At 42.8% G+C, this 20,871-nt stretch overlaps 2 protein-coding genes across 2 annotated transcripts in view; one reads left to right on the top strand and one right to left on the bottom strand.

Annotated features, from left to right (window-relative positions):
• LOC139407008 (transmembrane protein 242) overlaps nucleotides 1-20,871 on the top strand; it is a 407,233-nt gene that overhangs the window by 141,925 nt on the left and 244,437 nt on the right. The window lies entirely within an intron of this gene.
• Nucleotides 8,962-9,903, bottom strand: LOC139407743 (claudin-20-like). The gene has a single exon (XM_071151598.1). It carries the CDS (start codon nucleotides 9,901-9,903, stop codon nucleotides 8,962-8,964), a length of 942 nt encoding a protein of 313 aa, XP_071007699.1.

Genomic DNA, 20,871 nt, shown 5'->3' on the forward strand with positions numbered 1-20,871 from the left:
TGCGATTGTGTCATTTGTGGATCTGTTGGGGCGGTATGTGAATTGGAGTGGGTCTAGGGTATCCAGGATGACGCTGTAGATATGAGCCATGGCCAGCATTTCAAAGCACTTCATGGCTACCGACGTGAGTGCTACTGGGCAGTAATCATTTAGGCAGGTTACCTTCGTTTCCTTGGGCACAGGGACTATGGTGGTCTGCTTGAAGCATGTAAGTATTACAAACTCGATCAGGGAGAGGTTGAAAATGTCAGTGAAGACACTTGCCAGTTGGTCCTCGGATGCTTTGAGTACACATCCTGGTTATAATTAGTCTGGCCCCGCGGCTTTCAATGTTGACCTGTTTAAAGGTCTTGCTCACATTGACTACCGAGAGTGTTATCACACAGTCATCCGGAACAGCTGGTGCTCTCATGCATGCTTCAGTGTTGCTTGCCTCGAAGGGAGCATAAAAGGCATTTAGCTCATCTGGTAGGCTCGTGTCACTGGGCAGCTCACGGCTGGTTTTCCCTTTGTAGCACGTAATCGTTTTCAAGCCCTGCCACATCCGACGAGCGTCTGAGCCGGTGTAGTAGGATTCAATCTTAATCCTGTATTGACGCTATGCCTGTTTGATGGTTTCTCTTTTCCACTTGTTTTCCATCTTCTCGCCATTAAATCGAGTTAAGAAGGCAATCGAAGCCTTAACAGCCTGAATGGATAATGTTTTAAGTATGAACCGGTCGCCGAGGGGACACAAGTGTACTACCAGCTGGGCACATTAAGCCCAGACGATAGTGGAGATCCATAGCGCCCACTGCAGCTGCCCAGGCTGGTGGTTGATCAGCTGTGGTTGAGCTCTAAACATCTGACGTTGCTCCATGTTTCAAGATACCACATGGACCAGGGTCGTTAGTGTTCATTCTGCTAGTCTTTGAAACGCGCTGACAATGTGTATCCACTGCGAAGACTCAAAACGTTTCTTCTATTCAAAACCGATAACTTGCTACCTGGTTAGCTTGGTTCTAGTTAAATATGAACAAAATCCTCTTTAAAAGTTAAACAATTCAACAAAACGTTTTATGTGAGGAGGTAACCATTGCTATGAAGGCTAACAAGCCCGTCTTACTGAAGCATATATCAGTCGTTAGCCTTTCCCTCTATACTGGCACAGATCTACTGCTCACACAAATCAGCCCCCCGGGCACCCCTACAATTAACACATACCGCTTGTTTCCCCAATACTACAAATTCCTTTGTCTCATGCACTTCTGCACACTTCCTTTGTCTCATGCACACTTCCTTTGTCTCATGCACACTTCCTTTGTCTCATGCACACTTCCTTTGTCTCATGCACTTCTGCACACTTCTCACACCTAGGAACCTCCCTCCTTCACACTGCTGCCACATGCCCATTAGCTTGACACCTGTAACAATATAATGGATTTGGCACAAAAGCTTATAAGGGACACCTTAAATAACCTAACATCACTTTGTCAGGCAAAGATTCAACATCAAAACTCAAAAGATCAGACAATGACTATACTATTTCTCCACTCACGCTACCCTGTCTGCGTCGCACCAAACGACGAGCATCACAAACACCTGGTATCTTCCCCTTCAGTTGGTCTACTTTCACATGTACCGCTTCCCCAGTAATCACCCCTTTCATGGCGCCCTTATTGCATGCATTTTCTGAATGATTTCTCTTTTTCGCAAATCTCATGGGCCGTGGCTATATGGGATACAGTTTATGTCAAATTGACTTCAAATGTTGATATTTTTTTTGCATTTTAGCTAACCCCAACCCTTTTCCTAACCTTAACATAGTTCTGCTAGCCTGCTACATTAATTCTCCAAACCTACTGTGTAAGTTCTCCTAACCTGCTACGAAAAGTCAATTCTGACATAAGATATAGCTTTTCTAGCCAAAATCCATTACACTTGTGGTCACTGCACTGAGGTATAATAAGAACAGATCACTGCCCGAAATGTCATTTAAGTAGGTATCTTCCGCCACCATGGTGTGCTGGTTAAGTATGACAAGGTTGCTAACTTCATAACCTTGTATATAACCTTGTTCCTATAGTTCAATGGACCGCTAACTTTACTTTGGCTTTCAAAATTTGACCAAACTGATCTAATATCAAACACAGTGGCCTCCGTGTCATTATTTTCAGGATTTTCTGATCGAGTCATGTAATCAGGAGATTTGTCTGATTGATGCCAGAGAGGATGAGGCTTCAACACACGAGTGATGCAACGGGAATCTGCAGAACACCGGTAATTCCATCTGAAGGTTTTGAGCCTCTGTGTTTTCGTGTAGCCAGGTTGGATTAACTGGAGTAGCATTTATTAGGCTATACGTACTTGTTGTTTCCTAGGGTTTAATTTGGGGATTAAAGCCATATGTTCAAGATGGCATTGGAAATGTTATCGGTGAATTGTAAGAGTTCTTGGTGAGCAAGAATCCAAGATGTCCTCCAGTATCCCCACTAAATGGAAGTTGCTCAATTAAATGTCTTCATAAAGAACAGAAACAAAAGACACATACAAATATATTTGTGTAGTGGTGGTATAAAGTATATAGGGCATCAAGTTCTCTAATACTGAATAGATGCATTTTGATTTGAATCATATAGAATTTGCTGACTCACATGTTTTTGCTTCTCTTAATTCCTCCAGTTTTAGTTGGGGTCATTCAAGATACCAAATGCTTAGGAGCAAGGATTCACTACGTTGGCATCGTCATGAAATGCCCCAAGGGTGAGCAGAATCTCAATATACCACAGTGCTACAGTAAGTTAAAAAATATATATATTATATACACTGCCTTGAGAATGAAATACGGACATAGTGTAGGCAGCAAGAACATCTACGTTTTTTTTTATTTAAGATGTGTTTATTAACTGCTTCTTTGATACCTTTCATGCATGGGCACTGCACAGTTATTGCTGTTGTCTGTCATAGTGGAACGTCCACAGAACTAGAATTCTATTTCTGTGGGAACATCAGATCTCAACAGAGAATTATCTTGACACTGTAGAGTTGTGGTGGTTGCAACTTGCAGTCCATTACCTCAATCCTGTTCACTGTGAGGATCTTTTCCATTGGGGCTTTCACTTCAATGCACTAAAACAGTTGATAATGGCTAACTGTTATTTGGTTTCACGCCTTTGCTGTTATGCAGAGCTTCCACAAAATGTACTGCTGGTGTTAGAATCTGTGTGATTGTATTAGTTTAGTATTAGTTTAGTAGACTTGTGAACAAGATATATGGTGAAATCCCAAGGGATGTTATTGATGAATGAACTGGTGAACTGGGGATGTCTTCTAATAGGTGTAATCATACGTTTGTCTACTTTTTGGATGTGCTCGGTGTGAGTCATATGGATTGAGATATATATATATATATATATATATATATATATATATATATATATATATATATATATATATATATATATATATATATATATATATATATATATTTTTTTTTTTTGGGGGGGGGAGTTAAAATGCCTAAATAATTGCTTTAATTATTATCAAAGAAAATGACAATAATACCTCTTTGGTTTCACCTAAGTATTGTTTGTAGGTGTTAGGACTGGTAGATAATTAGAAAACCACACAGAAGAAACGTATCTAGGGGAAAAATGAAAATAAACCTTATGGCACAAAGTCAATCTAATTGGTTAATTAGATGGGCATAGCACTAAGCGAGATGAAGAACCATACACGCTCTCTGTGTGTGTGTGTGTGTGACATGGTGCTCAGCTGTTTGTGCATTGAGCTGATTTGATGCCTGAGGGAACCCACTGTAAGAGTATGTAGATTTTCGTTTGGACAAGCCTTGACTCCCAGCAGAGCCCACCGCCTGACTAGCCTCACATCACATGCTCCTATTATCTGTAGGTGTTGGAAGTCAGAGCACGGACAGACAACAAAGAGCAATATTAAAGGGAGGGAAGAAGTTTGACAGAATCTGATGATGTGCATGTTTTCTTATGGGGGAAACTGGGGGCGTCAAGCTACTGAAACTGCTTGGAAAGCAGAGGAACATAAGATTTTAAATTGAAATCACATCCTTTTATCTGGTTGTCAAAAAATTAAGTATTTGCTCCCTTCACGTATGGTTTTATTTCCGTTCTTTTACAGAGAAAAAGCAGCAACTTTATTTGTTTTGCCCAGTAACAGGCTTTTTGCTTTAATGAAACACACAGCCTTTTGCTTTGTTGCACTGATCCTTATGCCCATGCACATCCATTGTGTTGAGCGTAGGGAGGCAGACTAGGATGTTGCAGTCATTATGTTCTGTTAGAGTTATGTACATCCCATTCATCTTCATTGTAGGAAGCATTGGTATCTCTGACATCCTTTACGGAACAAGTTGACAGGTTAACAAATCTTTTTCTTTTTTTTTTCTTTTTTTTTTAGCAATTAACAATCCAAAACACTCTTAACAATCGCTAAAGTTGAAATGACTTGTGGATTGACAATCACACGGAGTCCTTATTTTAATAAGAACCTGATATACACAGTAAATTCACACTCATCAAAGTTATGCCCTTTAATCATAATAAAGCAGACCATTCTCAAAGAGGAAAAAGACATGTAAACCATATTTAATCATCAAATAGTCCATATTCCCTGTTTAAAAAGTGAAAGCACATGCATTATCAAGCATTGTTTTTAAGCATTATTCTAGAATCTAGCCTAGATATTTGTATTCCATGTTGCTAACATGAGTATCGATTGTATTGGTTCTCCGAGGCATCAAATGTACTTAGACTTTCCTCTCTGATCAGAGGCAGAATTACATTTATGAATTTCATTGTTATGTCCTGTCAAGTGAGGTAAACACACAATGACACAAAAAACGTACAACAAAAATTCTGGATTTTTATTGCCATGATGCCTCTTTTTCAAAACAAGTGCAACACTGCAATCTAGACCTACAATCTTAGAAAAAAAGAGTTCCAAAAGTTTTTTTTTGTCTGTCCCCAAAGGATAACCTTTTTTGGTTCCAGGTAGATTAGAACCCTCTGTGAAGGACACATGCTGTAAAGATTATTGGGTACAAGACCCTTTTAGCCTCGCAGCTAGAGAGGGAGGGAGGGAGCTAGGGGGCGAGGCAGATAGAGGAAGGACGAGAGTGCATGTGTGTGTAACTCTGTGTGTGTGTGTGTTCAGGGGGGTGTGCAGTAAATGAGTAGTGTGCATCTAGCCGTAGCGAGGCGATAATGGGAAAGCAAAGAGGATCATTATCTCCGACAGCCTGCGCTGCCATGCACTGGCGGACTTACCATTAGGCAGAAGAGGAAATTGCCTCAGGCCTCACATCATCGCTGGGCATTAAAAATATATATATATATAAAAATAAAAAAAACATACTTTTTCCTGCCCCCCCCCCCCCCCCCATGCTCCGCTCGAGGCATAACCCCCCCCCAAAAAATCATACCAATCAAAATCCATCTGTTTAAGCAAGATATGTTTTTTTTTTGCATGGGCTGCGTCTCAATCCACCACATCCGCCACTGGTTTTAATGTCTATGATCCGCCAGCCTTCCGCAACTGTGGTGGAAGGTGGCCGACCTACAGCGGTGTTTGTCAAACCGGGAGACATCATGAAAATCATCTTCTCACAAAAACATCTGTAGTGTCCGAGCAGTTTGGGCTACACACTAATATGGCCTCTATGGAATGATGAAATTCACGAACACTATGACGTTTTCCATTTTGCTCTACCCCGTAAGTGTCACGGGACTCGTCTGAAGGTAACCCGGTACCTGGCCAAAAAAGTAATGGAAGTGAACAGGGCATTTCCACGTAAAAGTTTACGGGTAATTCCACAATAAATCTTTTTTTTTCCTCTGATGTTTCTTATATCTCTCAGACATAGGACAGACACTTCAAAACATACACTGAGTAAGAGAAAAAAAAACATTTAAGGACACCTGCTCTTTCCATTACATATTTTGACCAGGTGAATCCAGGTGAAAGCTATGAAAGTTAAATCCACTTCAATCCGTGTAGTTGAAGGGGAGGAAACAGGTTAAAGAATGATTTTTAAGCCTTGAGACAATTGAGACCTGGATTGTGCAACTCAATATTAGGAGCTGGGAATCGTTTTGATACTTTTTTTACGATCTGTTTTTCTATGGGGCGGCAGGGTAGCCGCGTTGGACTAGTAACCGGAAGGTTGCAAGTTCAAACCCCCGAGCTGACAAAGTACAAATCTGTTGTTCTGTCCCTGAACAGGCAGTTAACCCACTGTTCCTAGGCAGTCATTGAAAATAAGAATTGGTTCTTATTTAAATAAAGGTAATATAAATAAAAAATGTGTATGATTCAATGTTTTTCTGTTGGCTAGTAGCAGTAAGGCTATTTAAAAAATATATATATAAAGACCCTACAAGGGGTCTTTAAAATTCCAAATCAAATAGATAAATTATCCTTGGTATGACCATGTCAACCATCTTAAAACAATTCCATATGTTAGCTTAGTGGAAACCAAGCCTGGGCCCTTTGACTCTGGGGGGATACAAATACGCATTTCTTTAGTTTCAGACAGATGCTGCTGATAATACTGCTCTCGTCGTCAAGGCAGAGGACATGTATGTGTAGCCCATGTACAGTGCCTATAGAAAGTCTACACCTCCTTGAAGTTTTTTCACATTTTGTTGCATCACAAAGTGGGATTGAAATACATTGAATTGTATATATATATATATATATATATATAATATCTCAATTGATCTACACAAAATACTCCATAATGTCAAAGTGAAAAGACAATTCTACACATTTTGTACAAAATAATCAAACTTAAATAACTCAAATATAGTCGTTGCATTAGTATTCACCCCCTTTGTTTAGGAAAACCCTTAATTAGTAGAATTTGGCTTAACAAATCACATAAATCACATAACTTATTTCACTCACTCTGTGTAAAATAATAGGGGTTGGCATGATTTTTGAATGACTACCCCTTCCTATGTCCCCCATACATACAACATCTGTAAGGTCCCTCAGTCAAGTATTGAATTTCAAGCACAGATTAAACTACAAAGACCAGGGAGCTTTTCGAAAGCCTCATTTAAAAAAGGCAGTGAGTGGTAGATGGCTGTGATGAGAGAAAACTTAGGATGGATCAACAACATTGTAGTGACTCCACAATAATGACCTAAATGACAGTGAATAGAGGAATACAAATAAACAGAATAAAAATATTGCAAAACATGCATATGTATGCAACAAAGTACTACAGTAATACTGCCAAAAAACGAGGCAAAGAAAGGAAAGTTTTGGCCTAAATGCAAAACCTTATGTTTGGGGCAAATCCAACACAACAAGAATTGGGCTTGACTGAGTAACTGCCTCCTTATTTTCAAGCATGGTGGTGACTGCATCATGGTATGGGTATGCTTGTCATCTGGGGAGTTTTTCAGGATGAAAAGAAACGGGATGGAGCTAAGCACAGGAAAAATCAAGGAATATTAGTGTTTACATTTTATGTAATAAAAAATTACAGAGCATTTTGTGTTGATTTTTTTTGTCAACAATTACATCCATTATAATCCGACTTTGTAACACAATCAAATGTGCAGAAATCCTAGGGGTTGTCGTCTTTCTATAGACACTGTATCTGATTTTGCCTGGATAAAAAGATTGTCATGTCATACTCTTTTTGTCCAGACAGCATCAGATACATGGGTTACATATAGTAAGACAGAGGGGCGCTGTTTTGCTCGCTCGGACGCTTTCTCTGGTGAGATCGTTTTAGCCACTTGCTAATTTAAAGGAAAGTTGGTGTGCGCACTGTGCACTTTTCGGATGCTGGAATTATTTTGGATGAACGTGCGAATGGACCCTACTAAGCGATTTGTTTGACAATCAGATGGAAACATCATGACTGGTTGTGTTCATCGCACATTAAAAGGTCGTACATTTTTACAGTTAAAATGACAGGAGAGGGGCTCAGACTGGCCTCTGCCTGGGGCCTCCAAATCACTAAGTCTGCCCTGGTGCCATGTACCTTATGCTCCTCCAAGATGGACTGGATGTGTGTGTGTGTGTGTGTGGTATTGGTGGGAATCTGAACTCCCTTTTCATTTCTTTAGTCTTCTGTAATTCTCCTTTCACAAACAGTTGAAGTTCTACAAACACATTTTAGGCACATGCTTTGGTAGCTTCGTTTTGGTAACTACTCTCCATTCCACTGCATTATTTAACAAGCTACAGATCATTTAACGAGCTGCATTATTTAACAAGCATGCTAAGAAGGCTGAATATCAATCAGTCTGTTTGTCTTTTGAAAATAGGATTGAGTATGATTATTTTAATCTCACAAGGCAAATGAGGTCGAAGAGATGCAAGCTTGCGAAGAACATCTTCGCTTTTCAGACACATCGACGCTACTCAATTAAACGTCTATTCCAAGTTGGTTCAACGTAATTTCATTGAAATGACATGGAAACAATGTTTATTCAACCAGTGTGTGCCCAGTGGGTAACTTACTATGCAAAAGTAACAATGTCATATTATTAGAAGCTAATTATCATCAGCAATGTTTTCCCATTGAAACCCTTTGGTATGGAAAAGCCTCCGCATCCGTTTTTAAAGGAACTTGTCACAGGATATACAATACTTGTGCTGCGCGTGTGCATTTTTATGACACCTCTCCTCTACCCTACCCTTACCCTACCCTTGTGTCTTTCCGCCCACCACAGCAGCAGTCAAGTAGGCATTTACCCCAGGATTCTGGATCCACAAGCAGCCTTTCTCCAAGACTTTGGAGCTTGCAGTAACAAGAGAGAAGAGATGAGAGGAGGCGATAAAGGCTGTCAAAGTCATTACCTTCCTCCTTCCTCACCCTTTTTTTCTCTCCTCCACTCTCTCCCTCTCACAAAGGCAGCCAGTAGATTGGCCTCAGGATTCTCCCTCCACCCCACTAACAATAGCAGTGTTTAGGGATAAAACATATTAAACATAGTCCTGCAGGCTGTAGCCAGCCCGGGCGTCTTTTGGAGGGACTCTGGATGGAGAGTAGAACTGTTGCGTTCCCTTGTCTTCATGTAGAGGCTTCTCCTGTAGAGGCTCCTCCTGCTGGATTTCGTCAGCTTCGTGGGCCTCATCCTGGGGCCCTTTGTCACCCCATTGAAGCTGCTCGCGGCTTGACTGCTCATTAGGCGACGTCTGCTGTTCAAAGTCCTTCTGCCCCCGTTGCAGTTGCTCCCGCAGTATCAGGTCACGCTGGAGCTGGTCGCGCTGTATTTGCTCCTGGTTTATCTGCTGCTGCAGTAGTTTGTCAGGAAAGGTGGTAGAGGTGGATGTCGATGTATAGTCTAACTGCCCCTCTCTTTTCCCGGGACACGACAAACAAAAGATGACCCCACCGGCCAGCAGGAGGCCGGCAGAGACAAAGGTCACGTACACGGCCCCCCCAGGTTCGTATTTACTGCTCTCGGGTACGTTGGAGTCCAGGAAGGTAGTGATTACCTCGTTGGTGAACCAGGAAGCGGGCACCAAGCAGAGGATGCCAGCCAAGATGAAGCAACCCCCCGCCCCGATGGCCGCGTGTCCCTTTGCCCGGTGACTGCCCCCCCAGCGGGTACATTTGAGCCCCAGTGCAGCGAGACAGAGGCCAAGGCAAGCCATCATGCACGACAGAACCATTGTCGTCCGGGCGGTCTGCAGGTAGGCGGGCAGCGACAGCACGGAGTACTTCAAGGTGCAGCTGAACACGCCGGTGCTGTACCAGGTGCAGTCCATCCACAGCCCCTGCATCTGGGAGATGGCAGTCATGATGTTGGAGCCCACGTCGGCACTCACCTTCCAGTTGGGCAGCAGCGTGGCCACAGTGGCGCCCAGGACGCCCAGCAGCGCCAGGGCAAAGGCGAGGATCTGCATGGCGGAGGACGCCATCGGCGAGTTGCGAGTCTCCTCCTCTCCGGCACGGTGGCACCCTCACCTTGCGGTGGCCTGAGCCTGGCTCCTTGGCTCCGTCTCTCCCTATCGCCCTGGTGCAGGCACGGGTCCTGACAGCAGATAATTCCTCAGTGCAGGCTCCAGTGGGCTGTGATAAAAAGCGAAATGAGAATTGAACTGAGCGAGCAAGCGTGACGATCAGACGGATGAGGCACAAGGGCTGGTAATGTGGGGAGAGGAGACTGCGCTTTGCTCTTTTTTTCTCCTTCTTTTGAGGGGAGAAGCCTGTGTGAGGGTGCTTTCTGTTTGCCTGCATTTTGACTCTGCATCCCTGGCTTTGTGTGACTAAGTTTTGTGGTGTTCATTTAAAGGCTCAATTATGTGCATTTAAAGCTGCAGTGTCCTTCCTCTGAAAGTAGGTTACTATCTTTTTTACACTCAAGCAGCTAGTTTACGTCACTTCAGCTGTCAGGTAAATGCTGGTTCTATACAAAAATGGAACATACAATATTTCTAATTGAAACATGCATAAGCTATTTCTTGTAAAATAATGTGTAATTTCTTAAATGCTTTACTCTGTGTTCTTTATGTTAGTGACGTTCTGACATTGATGCTAATGTGAATGCGTTGTTAAAGTGAATAAGTGCATAGTTTGTCTGTAATGCAGTGTTTGAGGAAAAAAAAAAAAAAAACATCCTTACCTTTTGTGTGTCTTGGACAGCGTGCCATGGTGCGTCAGTCTCTTCTCAATGTTGTCTGGGCACAAAAGAGAGAAAAAAACATAACAATAAAATAGGGTGAGCAGCTTAGCGATTCGCACTTCCTCCTTCCATCTCCTTAGCAACAGAACATACAATTCCATCCTTTTCAGTGTCCCAATAAAAGACGTGCCAGCCACACATCCTTGTTGCCTTTGAGCTACAGCACCACTAAGGAGAACTGAGTGGTGGACTGAGAGAAATGTGGTGTGAGAGTGGTTAAAGAACTAGACTAGACTAGACTAACCTGAAGGTCATTGATTCAGATCAAGCTAATGTCCTCTCAGCAAATGGGCAGCCTGGGAATGTGATTAAAGACCGTAATAAGCTAATATTTTTCATCACGGCATATTTGAATGTCTGACTGAAATGAGCAGTTCAAGATTTGTTGGTGTTCCTTTTAATTGGTTCAATATATCATTTAGACAGCCGAGAGTTTTGAGGTTTGATTTGACATTGGTGCTCGCTTGGTGGTGGCTTTGTGTGTTTCGTCAATCGTCACTCAGAGCACAATAGAAACCGACTGATGGCAAAGACCTGCATCCCCATCCTTTTGCCCTGCAGCCGATACGAAGGTGTCGCCCTTCAAGTGACCGCATGAACTATGGCCGACTGCAATGCACAGATAAGACTGTGAACAGCCCCCTCCTTTTGTGGCGATCGAACACACACAGCAGTATCCCAACAACAGTTACACAACCTTTCCTCGTAGTAATCCTATGTCTATATATTCACACACTGTGACAGCAAAAATAAAGTACCCTATCGTAGCAGACCTGCCCCAACAGGAACCATTACCAGAGGGCTGAACATAAAGGTTGCCCATAGGGCTTTGACCAAATGAAGTGCACTACATAGGGAATAGGATGTAATTTGGGACGCAGAGAAATATAAATGTTCCTACCTTCTCCCCAGGCCCCTATCAGACTCCCCCCCCCCCCCCCCCCCCCCACACACACACACACACACTTCACTTCTCTGTCCTGTGTGGAGAGAAAGACTACATTAATTTTAAAAATAGGAAAATATCACTGGAAGAGAAGAGATCATTTGACCTTAGCCAGTCCATGTATTCCCATTAGCCCATTACAATATCTGTTCCAGACCGGTGATGGCAGGTACCGTAGCAGGGAGGGAGTGTGGAGAGTAAATGCCACTGTGATCATTACCACAGCTGTAGTCCTCATTAGGAGACCCCTAGCTCTATTTATGCGCCCATCCATTCCTGAAGGGACACAGCTCCTCTACGTCCCACCACCACCCTACTCCCAAGAACAGCAGTATCCGGAGGTGAATGACCGTAGGTGTGAGTTTTAATGGACCCCTAGAGTCGATGTCCGCGCCCCCGCGGAGATCGAAGAAGCATGATAAAATACAAAAAAATCCCCATAAAAATCTATCTGTTTAAGCTAGAGATGGGCTGCGTCTCAATCCACCACATCCGCCGATGTCGTCCATCGGCATCTGCGGTGAAAGGTGGCAGAGCTGGCAGCGGTGTTTGTCAGACCACGAGACATCTCGAAAATCAGTCTTCTCACGAACATGTCTGTAACATCCGAACTGTTTGGCCTACAAACTATTATGACCCCTCTATGGAAGGATGATACTCTCATGAACACGATGGTGGTCCACGATCCCCACAAGCGTCACGTCTGAAGTCGGTACCACTGAACTGCCAACTTCTGTCTGTAGTGTCCGACTCTCGCAAGTCCGTACGGGAGTCGCAGCGATGGGACAAAACTGAAACTACCAATTTCAATATCACGAAAATTGGGGCAAAAAAGGGGTAAAAATAAATAAATCAACAAAATAAAATAAACATTTATGAAAGTAGTTTAGTGTTTAAAAAAGGGGATAAATATGTGTACAATATACAGTTGAAGTCGGTGGTTTACATACACTTGGAGTCATTAAAACTTGTTTTTCAACCACTCCACAAATTGCTTGTTAACAAACTACAGTTTTGGCAAGTCAGTCTACTTTGTGCATGACACAAGTAATATTTCCAACAATTGTTTGCAGACAGATTATTATCAGGAGGAATGGGCCAAAATTTACCCAACTCATTGTGGGAAGCTTGTGGAAGGCTATTCGAAATGTTTGACCCAAGTTAAACAATTTAAAGGCAACACTACCAAATACTAATTGAGTGTATGTAAACTTCTGACCCACTGGGAATGTGATGAAAGAAATAAAAGCTGAAATAAATCATTCTCTCTACTATTATTCGGACATTTCACATTCTTAAAATAAAGTGGTGATCCTAACTGTCCTAAGACGAGTAATATTTAACTAGGATTAAATGTCAGGAATTGTGAAAAACTGAGTTTAAATGTATTTGGCTAAGGTGTATGTAAACTTCTGACTTCAACTGTACATAAATAATTTCCTCATCTTTTTTATATCTCTCAGATATAGGACAGACACTTCAAAACAAACTTCCTTTCAATATAATTTTTGGACAATTTGTTTTTCCATGTATGAATAATATCTTCAATGTGTTTCTATAGGCTAATATCAGTAAGGCCAAATTCAATGTTTCATCAAATATATATATATTTTTTTGGGGGATACCTAAATGGGTCCTAAAATTCTAAATCAAATAGCTAGATGATCCTTGGGATGAGCATCTTAAAACAATTCCATATGTTAGCTTAGTAGAACCCTACCCCGCCCCCCCCCCCCCCCCCCCCCCCCCCGGCTTAGACTCTGGTTGGAGGACCAACTTTGGGCCTCCTGCCTCAAACAGAAAGTTGAAGTCATTAAAATTGTAGAATTGTAACCTTTTGTGTGTGTGTGTGTGTGTGAGATGTGAGATGTGAGAGGACATGGCAGGCTATTAAAAGCATGCAGTTCCATATATTTATCCCTTCTCCTTCCGGGCACCGAAGTTGGGCTTGATACAGAGCCTGTCTACCGAAAGTCAAAGGAAAAACAGTCGTGAATTTTACATGCTGCATGCATCGCACTACTACTGTGTGCCATATTCCTTTGTACAAAAACTGTATGGTCTTTTACTAGCCAAATATGGTCATGTCATGAATGGAAAAAAGTAATAAAAAGCTCTTTAAGACCTGACCAGATAATGTTTTGTCATCATTATTTACATGAATATTACTGGTACTCTTGGGAATTACTTCTAGCCTGTTGTCTCATTATTGCACATGACATGAGTCAATGAGACTGGAAAGAACTGCATTTCTCAAAAATACAGACTTGGATTTGGAGTTGTCATCTAAAATGTGTTTCTTCCCAAGGCAGTATACTGTATGGAATTCTCCTCCATTATGTTGCCAAGAGTTTACTAAGTACGCAGGCAGGCAAGGTCATGCAGTTTCCCAAGAGTAACTCTAAGGAGAGTAACTCTAAGTAAACATCTACTAACGCAACACCGCTACAAGGTGAACAGAACGTTCGTATTAATATTATGTGATATCTGTGGTTAATAGGATATTTTTAATAAACTCCTTTTGATAGATATTGACTATATGAGCAGACTATAAAGTCCTTTACCAGCCTAGCCCTTTGAGTGTGTAGTGTAGTGTATTTGATGCATGTTTAGCCTGGGCTGCGAGGGGAGCGTGGGAAGAGGAGGGTTGAATCCCAAATGGCACCCTATTCACTTTATAGTGCACTGCCTTTGACCAGAACCCTGGTCAAAAGTAGTGCACTAGAAAGTGAGTAGGGTGTCATTTGGGACACAGAGGAGGAGGGAGATGGGAACCAAGGCAACTCTCAGTAGAGTAGTATTATTCTAGGTCTATTGCATGGCCTCCACTAAGTGGAGAAGTAGCTGCTGATGTGTAGGCTAGTTTTCGAAAGGAACATTCTACTACTCCTTGTTTACTTTTCCCTCCCATCATTCCTCTGGGACAGTAGTAATGTGTTGTACTGAGGAGATGTTGTTAGGGATGGATGAAAATGTACAGAATGGTGCCTCCCGAGTGGCGCAGTGATCTAAGGCACTTCATCGTAGCGCTTGAGGCATCACTACAGACCGAGTTCGATCCCAGGCTGTGTCGCAGCCGGCCGAGACCGGGAGACCCATTTGGCCCAGCGTCGTACGGGTTAGGGAAGGTCTGGCTGGCCAGGATGTCCTTGTCCCATCGCGCTCTAGCGACTCCTTGTGGCGGGCCGGGCGCATGCACGCTTACTTCAGTCGCCAGTTGTACGGTGTTTTCTCCGACACATTGGTGCGGCTGGCTTCTGGGTTAAGCGAGCAGTGCGGCTCGGCAGGGTCGTGTATCAGAGGACGCATGGCTCTTGTCTTTCTGCATCAGTGTTCTAGAGTTAGTTTCTTTTAGGCTATCGATGTGTCCGATGCCGCCCTTCATCTCTGATTCTCTGATTCTGCAGTGTGGTCTCAATGAAATGATCCAATGGTGAAATGATCCATAAATCTTGAAGCAGCATCGCGTTTCCCAATCAATCTGATATGGACAGCTCACGGCGCTGAAAGTAGGCAAGTTTGAATAGGCATAATACATTAAAACCGTCTTCATTTTAATTCAACTTTACTAAACAACCAGAGGGTTTTGTGTTGGAGCCTACATGTATTTCTTCCTATTTAAGATGAGCCTAACTGTTTAACAGATGATGTTAGGCCATAGGCTGAAATATCCATAGGTTTGTCGTTGATTTCCTCCATCCACCATCCACTCTTTTAAACAGGCTACCTCTGTGTCAGTGAAGGAATGTTAAGTTAAAACCATCGAAAAATGGCAAAAAGCACAGCCCTACCCCTTGTTTGCTTAAGATTTTGAAGCAAAGAAAACATCCGATTATATAATAAAATGTATAATAGTTGGATTTTTGCACAATCTGATTGGGTGGGCCTGGCTCCCCAGTGGGTGGGCCTGTATAGACATGCCTACACCCCCTGTTATAAAAGTACATCGACGGGACAGTAGTGGATAGGGTAGAAAGTTATAAGTTCCTCGGCGTACACATCACGGACACACTGAATTGGTCCACCCACACATACAGCGTGGTGAAGAAGGCGCAGCAGCGTCTCTTCAACCTCAGGAGGCTGAAGAAATTCAGCTTGTCACCAAAAGCACTCACAAACCTTTACAGATGCACAATTGAGAGCATCCTGTCGGGCTTTATTACCGCCTGGTACGGCAACTGCTCCGCCCACAACCGTAAGGCTCTCCAGAGGGTAGTGAGGTCTGCACAACGCATCACCGGGGGCAAACTACTTGCCCTCCAGGACACCTACACCACCCGATGTTACAGGAAGGCCAAAAAGATCATCAAGGACAACAACCACCTGAGCCACTGCCTGTTCACCCCGCTATCATCCAGAAGGCGAGGTCAGTACAGATGCATCAAAGCAGGGAGCGAGAGACTGAAAAACAGCTTCTATCTCAAGGCCATCAGACTGTTAAACAGCCATCCCTAACATTGAGTGGCTGCTGCCAACATACTGTCTCAACTCCAGCCACTTTAATAATGGAAAATTGATGTAAAAAATGTATCACTAGCCACTTTAAACAATGCCACTTAATATAATGTTTACATACCCTACATTACTCATCTCATATGTATATACTGTACTCAATACCATCTACTGCATCTTGCCATCTTTATGTAATACATGTATCACTAGCCACTTTAAACAATGCCACTTTTATGTTTACATACCCTACATTACTCATCTCATATGTATATACTGTACTCGATACCATCTACTGCATCTTGCCTATGCCTTTCTGTACCATCACTCATTCATATATCTTTATGTACATATTCTTCATTCCTTTACACTTGGGTGTATAAGGTAGTTGTTGTGGAATTGTTAGGTTAGATTACTCGTTGGTTATTACTGCATTGTCGGAACTAGAAGCACAAGCATTTCACTACATCTGCTAACCATGTGTATGTGACAAATAAAATTTGATTTGATTTACGTTGGTCCACAATGCTGTATTCTAGGAACAAGCTATAAAATACCAGAGAAATACGTTGCTCCGATACATATGGGAATATCATTGTTTAGTTTATTTGACATTCAGAGGCTGAGCTACAACCTTCTACAGCCGAGGAGACAAAAAATACACTTGGGAAGTAATCTAATTCTGTCACTATCAATTGATTAAGCTATTCCCTTTCTGTACAATAGAAGATATTTAAACCCAAGACAGCTTTTAGGAAAACACTTGTGACCTTCTCGCGTTGGGTTAAGCCACGGATGAAGAGTAGCCAGCATTTGAAGCGTACATTTTTCTGCGTCGGTAGGCCTACTCAGGCCTGCCCAGACAAACTTTTGAAAGTACCATGCTCAGATTCCTAATGTATAATGGCTCAGATGTAATTATTTGCGAACAGGGATCGTTTCGTTGGAAACAAGACATGCCGATTTGGCATCGGAGAAATATGATAAGATGAACACATAGGCCTATCTCTCTGTCTTTTCTTTAGCCTGTAATTGTTGTAATTTGTGTGGTAGTTTCTGCTAATATGTCAAAATAATATAGATTTTCATGAAATGTTTATAAAAGTAAACATTTTCTCGGACCTGCAAGTACGATGATAGATTCACCCAATGCTTTTACTATAAAGGAGTTTTTCCCACCCTCTACTCTTGTCCATGGTGGTCTGCAAATCCTTAACCATCTGGCCCGCAGCCCTGTGCGCTATCAAAAGGATTGTGTTGCCATATGATGCTTGCAGGACGAAGAACAGTTTCTAAAACTGCATACAGTATCTAAGGTTCTGGTCTATACTAGGACTGAGGCAAAATGGTAGACATGTTCTCTGCTATCCACTTTTGTTTTAATTATTACTTTGGGTACAGAGGAGGGTCACTCGGTTTGTTTCAAGCTTTCAGGGGGTGTTAATGTAAATATATATTTTGCTGACAGGAGGGCCGTCCATTTTCTCCATGCAACCCTTATTATAAATAACGTTCACTTCCTTATTGCTCTTCCCAATATTTCTCTTTACTGTATACTCATCTAAGATTCATAATGTTTAATGATGGAGGATGAGCATAACTGAGGACTATGGTTTGGCAGAGACAGACTGTTGGCAGTTATTCTGTTGGCACTTCCGAAGAGGAATACAAATTCAAAGCCAGAGGTACACTTCTGTAATGATGGTGTAGAAGGGGGCCCTACCCAGAATTCTTTTAAAATTAAAATAAATATTATTCATGTGAAATGGCAACGTTTTCATTGCCTGTTTGTTTGAAGTCTTTTTTTATTTTTTTATTTAAGAAATGTTGAAATTGGTCACAGCCAAATCATTTTTATAGGCTTGTAATGAAGATACTGCAACGTCTGGTCTGGTATTAATTACAGGTTTCTGTTCTGCTTGTTGTTCTCTCTTTAAAGCCGTGTTCATACAAGCACATAAAAAAAACTGTGTTGAGCTCATTCAGCAAATGTATTTCCAAAGGGAAAAGTTAGGAGCAGGAGACTAACAAAGACCTATAGAAGTATTTTTTTGCTAAGAGACAAATGCAAGAAACATATTTTCTTCTTAGATATCCCTTTATGTGCAGGCCCTATTGTCTGGTGGTCTAGGCACATGTATGCAACCCTGGAGACTGGGATTCAATCCCTGTCTCCACCCTTCCTAATCTATCTCCCCTGCTGTTTCTGATCTAAAATGCCCTAAAAATACATATTATAAGAAATCCCTTTATGATTACCGAATTTTGCTGAGATGACAAGCTGTCCAGCAATGAGAAATATTGCATTGGAGTGCTGTTCGAATATTCGTTTGCGATACTAGGCAACTAGGCTTTCCATTTTCATTGCTAAACTACCCCCAGTCTCAGATGAAGTAGGAATAGCAAAACTCCCCAGCAAGAGAAGGGGGAAAAGGTCACTTCTTATGTAATAAGGATGAACTAAAGGCATTAAGCCTTATCACCCTATCGCAGTAGACAGAACACCAGGTGAAATGGGAAATCTGAGTTGAGAGTTCATCCCATAGACTGAAATATTTGAGTATGAGCAGCCAGTATACTGACTACAGCCTGGAAGAAGCAACCCTCCCAAAATCATCAAACAGACAGGAATATAAACCACCTATTTACTCCCAGAGTCAAGAGGCAATGCCCTCACTATTACCTGCCAGCAGTTGAGTTGACGCTGTGTTTTATCACCAGTGAGGCATCACCGTGAAATGATTAACGGCAGCTTCCTACGGTAACTGACTGTTTTTTCACAGCATGTACAATCAATGTGGATGGTTAAATAACTAGGTGTTTAGAAATTCTATTCTCCCTGAAAAATGTCATTCGTTGCCATGACATCGGAGTAATGGAATGATGAGGGGAAAAGATGGAACCCATTTCCAGGCTACCTGATTGGACAGGCCATAATAAGGACGGTACATGAGCTGCGATGGAAAGTGCAAATAAACAAGCTGTCGACAAAGTTATTAGAACGAGGATCGTGTAAATCTATCGGGTGTTACTCGACATGTCCAAGCTGCTAACAGATGTGCTCGTGTACACAAACGGTCACCCATAGACATATCTCAGTCCAACTGTAGATTACTGTCGCTAGATGTGGTCCATATTATCTAACGGAAGTCTACCCAATGCGTTGTAATCAGGCTCGCATGACGAGAGAAGGAAGAAGGAAGCACTTGCAGCGCACACTTACCGCCATTCTATCCATCCAGTGGTCATCCAGTCGCACAACTCACAGAATGGAACGTTTCTCCCGTGTCGGAGAGATTTGCAGACACACACACGTGTATGTGAGTATGTCAGGTCAGCGAGTGCTAGTTGAGTTTTGAACAAAGAAAAAAAAATATCCAGAGTTGCTGAATTTCCTCTTTTCACTTCAGTTTGCTCCTCAATTCATGCACCTCGGCGAGGTAGCAGCAGAGTTCCCTTCCCTTTGCGCTGTAGGTCCAGGAGGCCCCAGGAGGATCCCAGTCATATCATGGATGAATGGCAGGAGGCAGGCTGATCCACTGATGGCTGAAGAGACCCAGCTGTGTTGGAGCATGCCAGAGAGCAGAGCACACCTGCCTGCCTGTCTGTGGGTCTTCCGCTGCAGTCTTTGTGGAACGGCAATCCCCCTCTATTGGTCTGGGCAGAGAAAAGAGCACGAGGCTGGCAGACAAGAGAGTCTAGTGGTACTGTAGTAGGCAGGCAGAGGGAGTTTTGAGAGGAGAAAGTGGAGGAGGTGGTGGACCAGGCACTGCCTTCAACAGTTTGTCAGTTCAGAGGAGCTGCTGACAGTGGGCTGTGGTATCTGGGGAGCCCAGCCTCCAGTCCTCCTGCACTCTGCCCCCAGAGATAGATCTAAATTCAGCCATTCCCCATTCCTCTGTCATCCACTCCTTTTTTAATCCACCCACTGCCGAGACCAACATGTACTTCTTTTCCAACACAGCTTCTCTTCCAAGGCCTTTTTCTTGTGAAGAGTAAGCAGTAGGCACGCTGAAGTGTGTTTCCTCTCTCCTCAAGGCTGTCAGGCGGCAGTGTGGCAGTATGTTCAGTGGTGGAGGCTCATGTTGAATTTATGTGTGTGTGTGTGTGTGAAGTAGGCTGTGTTTATGGCCCTTCACAAAAGGTGTTACTGTGGCAACAGGAACTGAACCGGCTTGCCATCACACACAGCCTCCTGTTTTCCCTTTAAAGCAATCTGTTACGCACATGCCTGAAACATCTCCATCTCCTGTGTGTGTGTGTGTGTGTGTGTGTGTGTGTGTGTGTGTGTGTGTGTGTGTGTGTGTGTGTGTGTGTGTGTGTGTCTATTCTCCTGTCTGTCTATCCGTCCGCATGTCTGTCTGTCTTTTGTGTCTGGCCCAGGAAGGCTGTGTCTCATCCTTCAGATCCAAGACTGTAGCTAAAGTGACCAAGGACATTCCCCCCTTAGAGAACTGCACCAACTGAGAGGAAAATACATCTCCTTCCCTTCTAATTTCTACTACTCCCTCCATTCCTCCATTTTATGTGACGGAGACTGGCTGACGCCCTTACACCTAATTAACGTTGTCCACAGACCTGTGAACAAAAAGACCTGGAAAGCGGGCCAGCAATTATGACTCGTTGTGTTGGTGCTGATAGACTGGATAAAAAAAAGATTTCTCCCTGCGCCAGCTAGCTACAGTGTCTGTATTCACCAGAGCCTCAACTCCACTGTCTGAAGGAGGAAGAATCTGTGTGTCACACGCACGCGCGCACGCACGCACGCACACACACACACACACACACACACTGAGGCTCGGGTAAAGG

This window comes from Oncorhynchus clarkii, chromosome 4, assembly GCF_045791955.1.
Source record: "Oncorhynchus clarkii lewisi isolate Uvic-CL-2024 chromosome 4, UVic_Ocla_1.0, whole genome shotgun sequence".
NCBI classification, from domain to species: Eukaryota; Metazoa; Chordata; class Actinopteri; order Salmoniformes; family Salmonidae; genus Oncorhynchus; species Oncorhynchus clarkii.

Bases quoted from the DNA above. Each gene is read 5' to 3' on its own strand.
- LOC139407743 (XM_071151598.1), bottom strand. From the start codon at position 9,903: ATGGCGTCCTCCGCCATGCAGATCCTCGCCTTTGCCCTGGCGCTGCTG.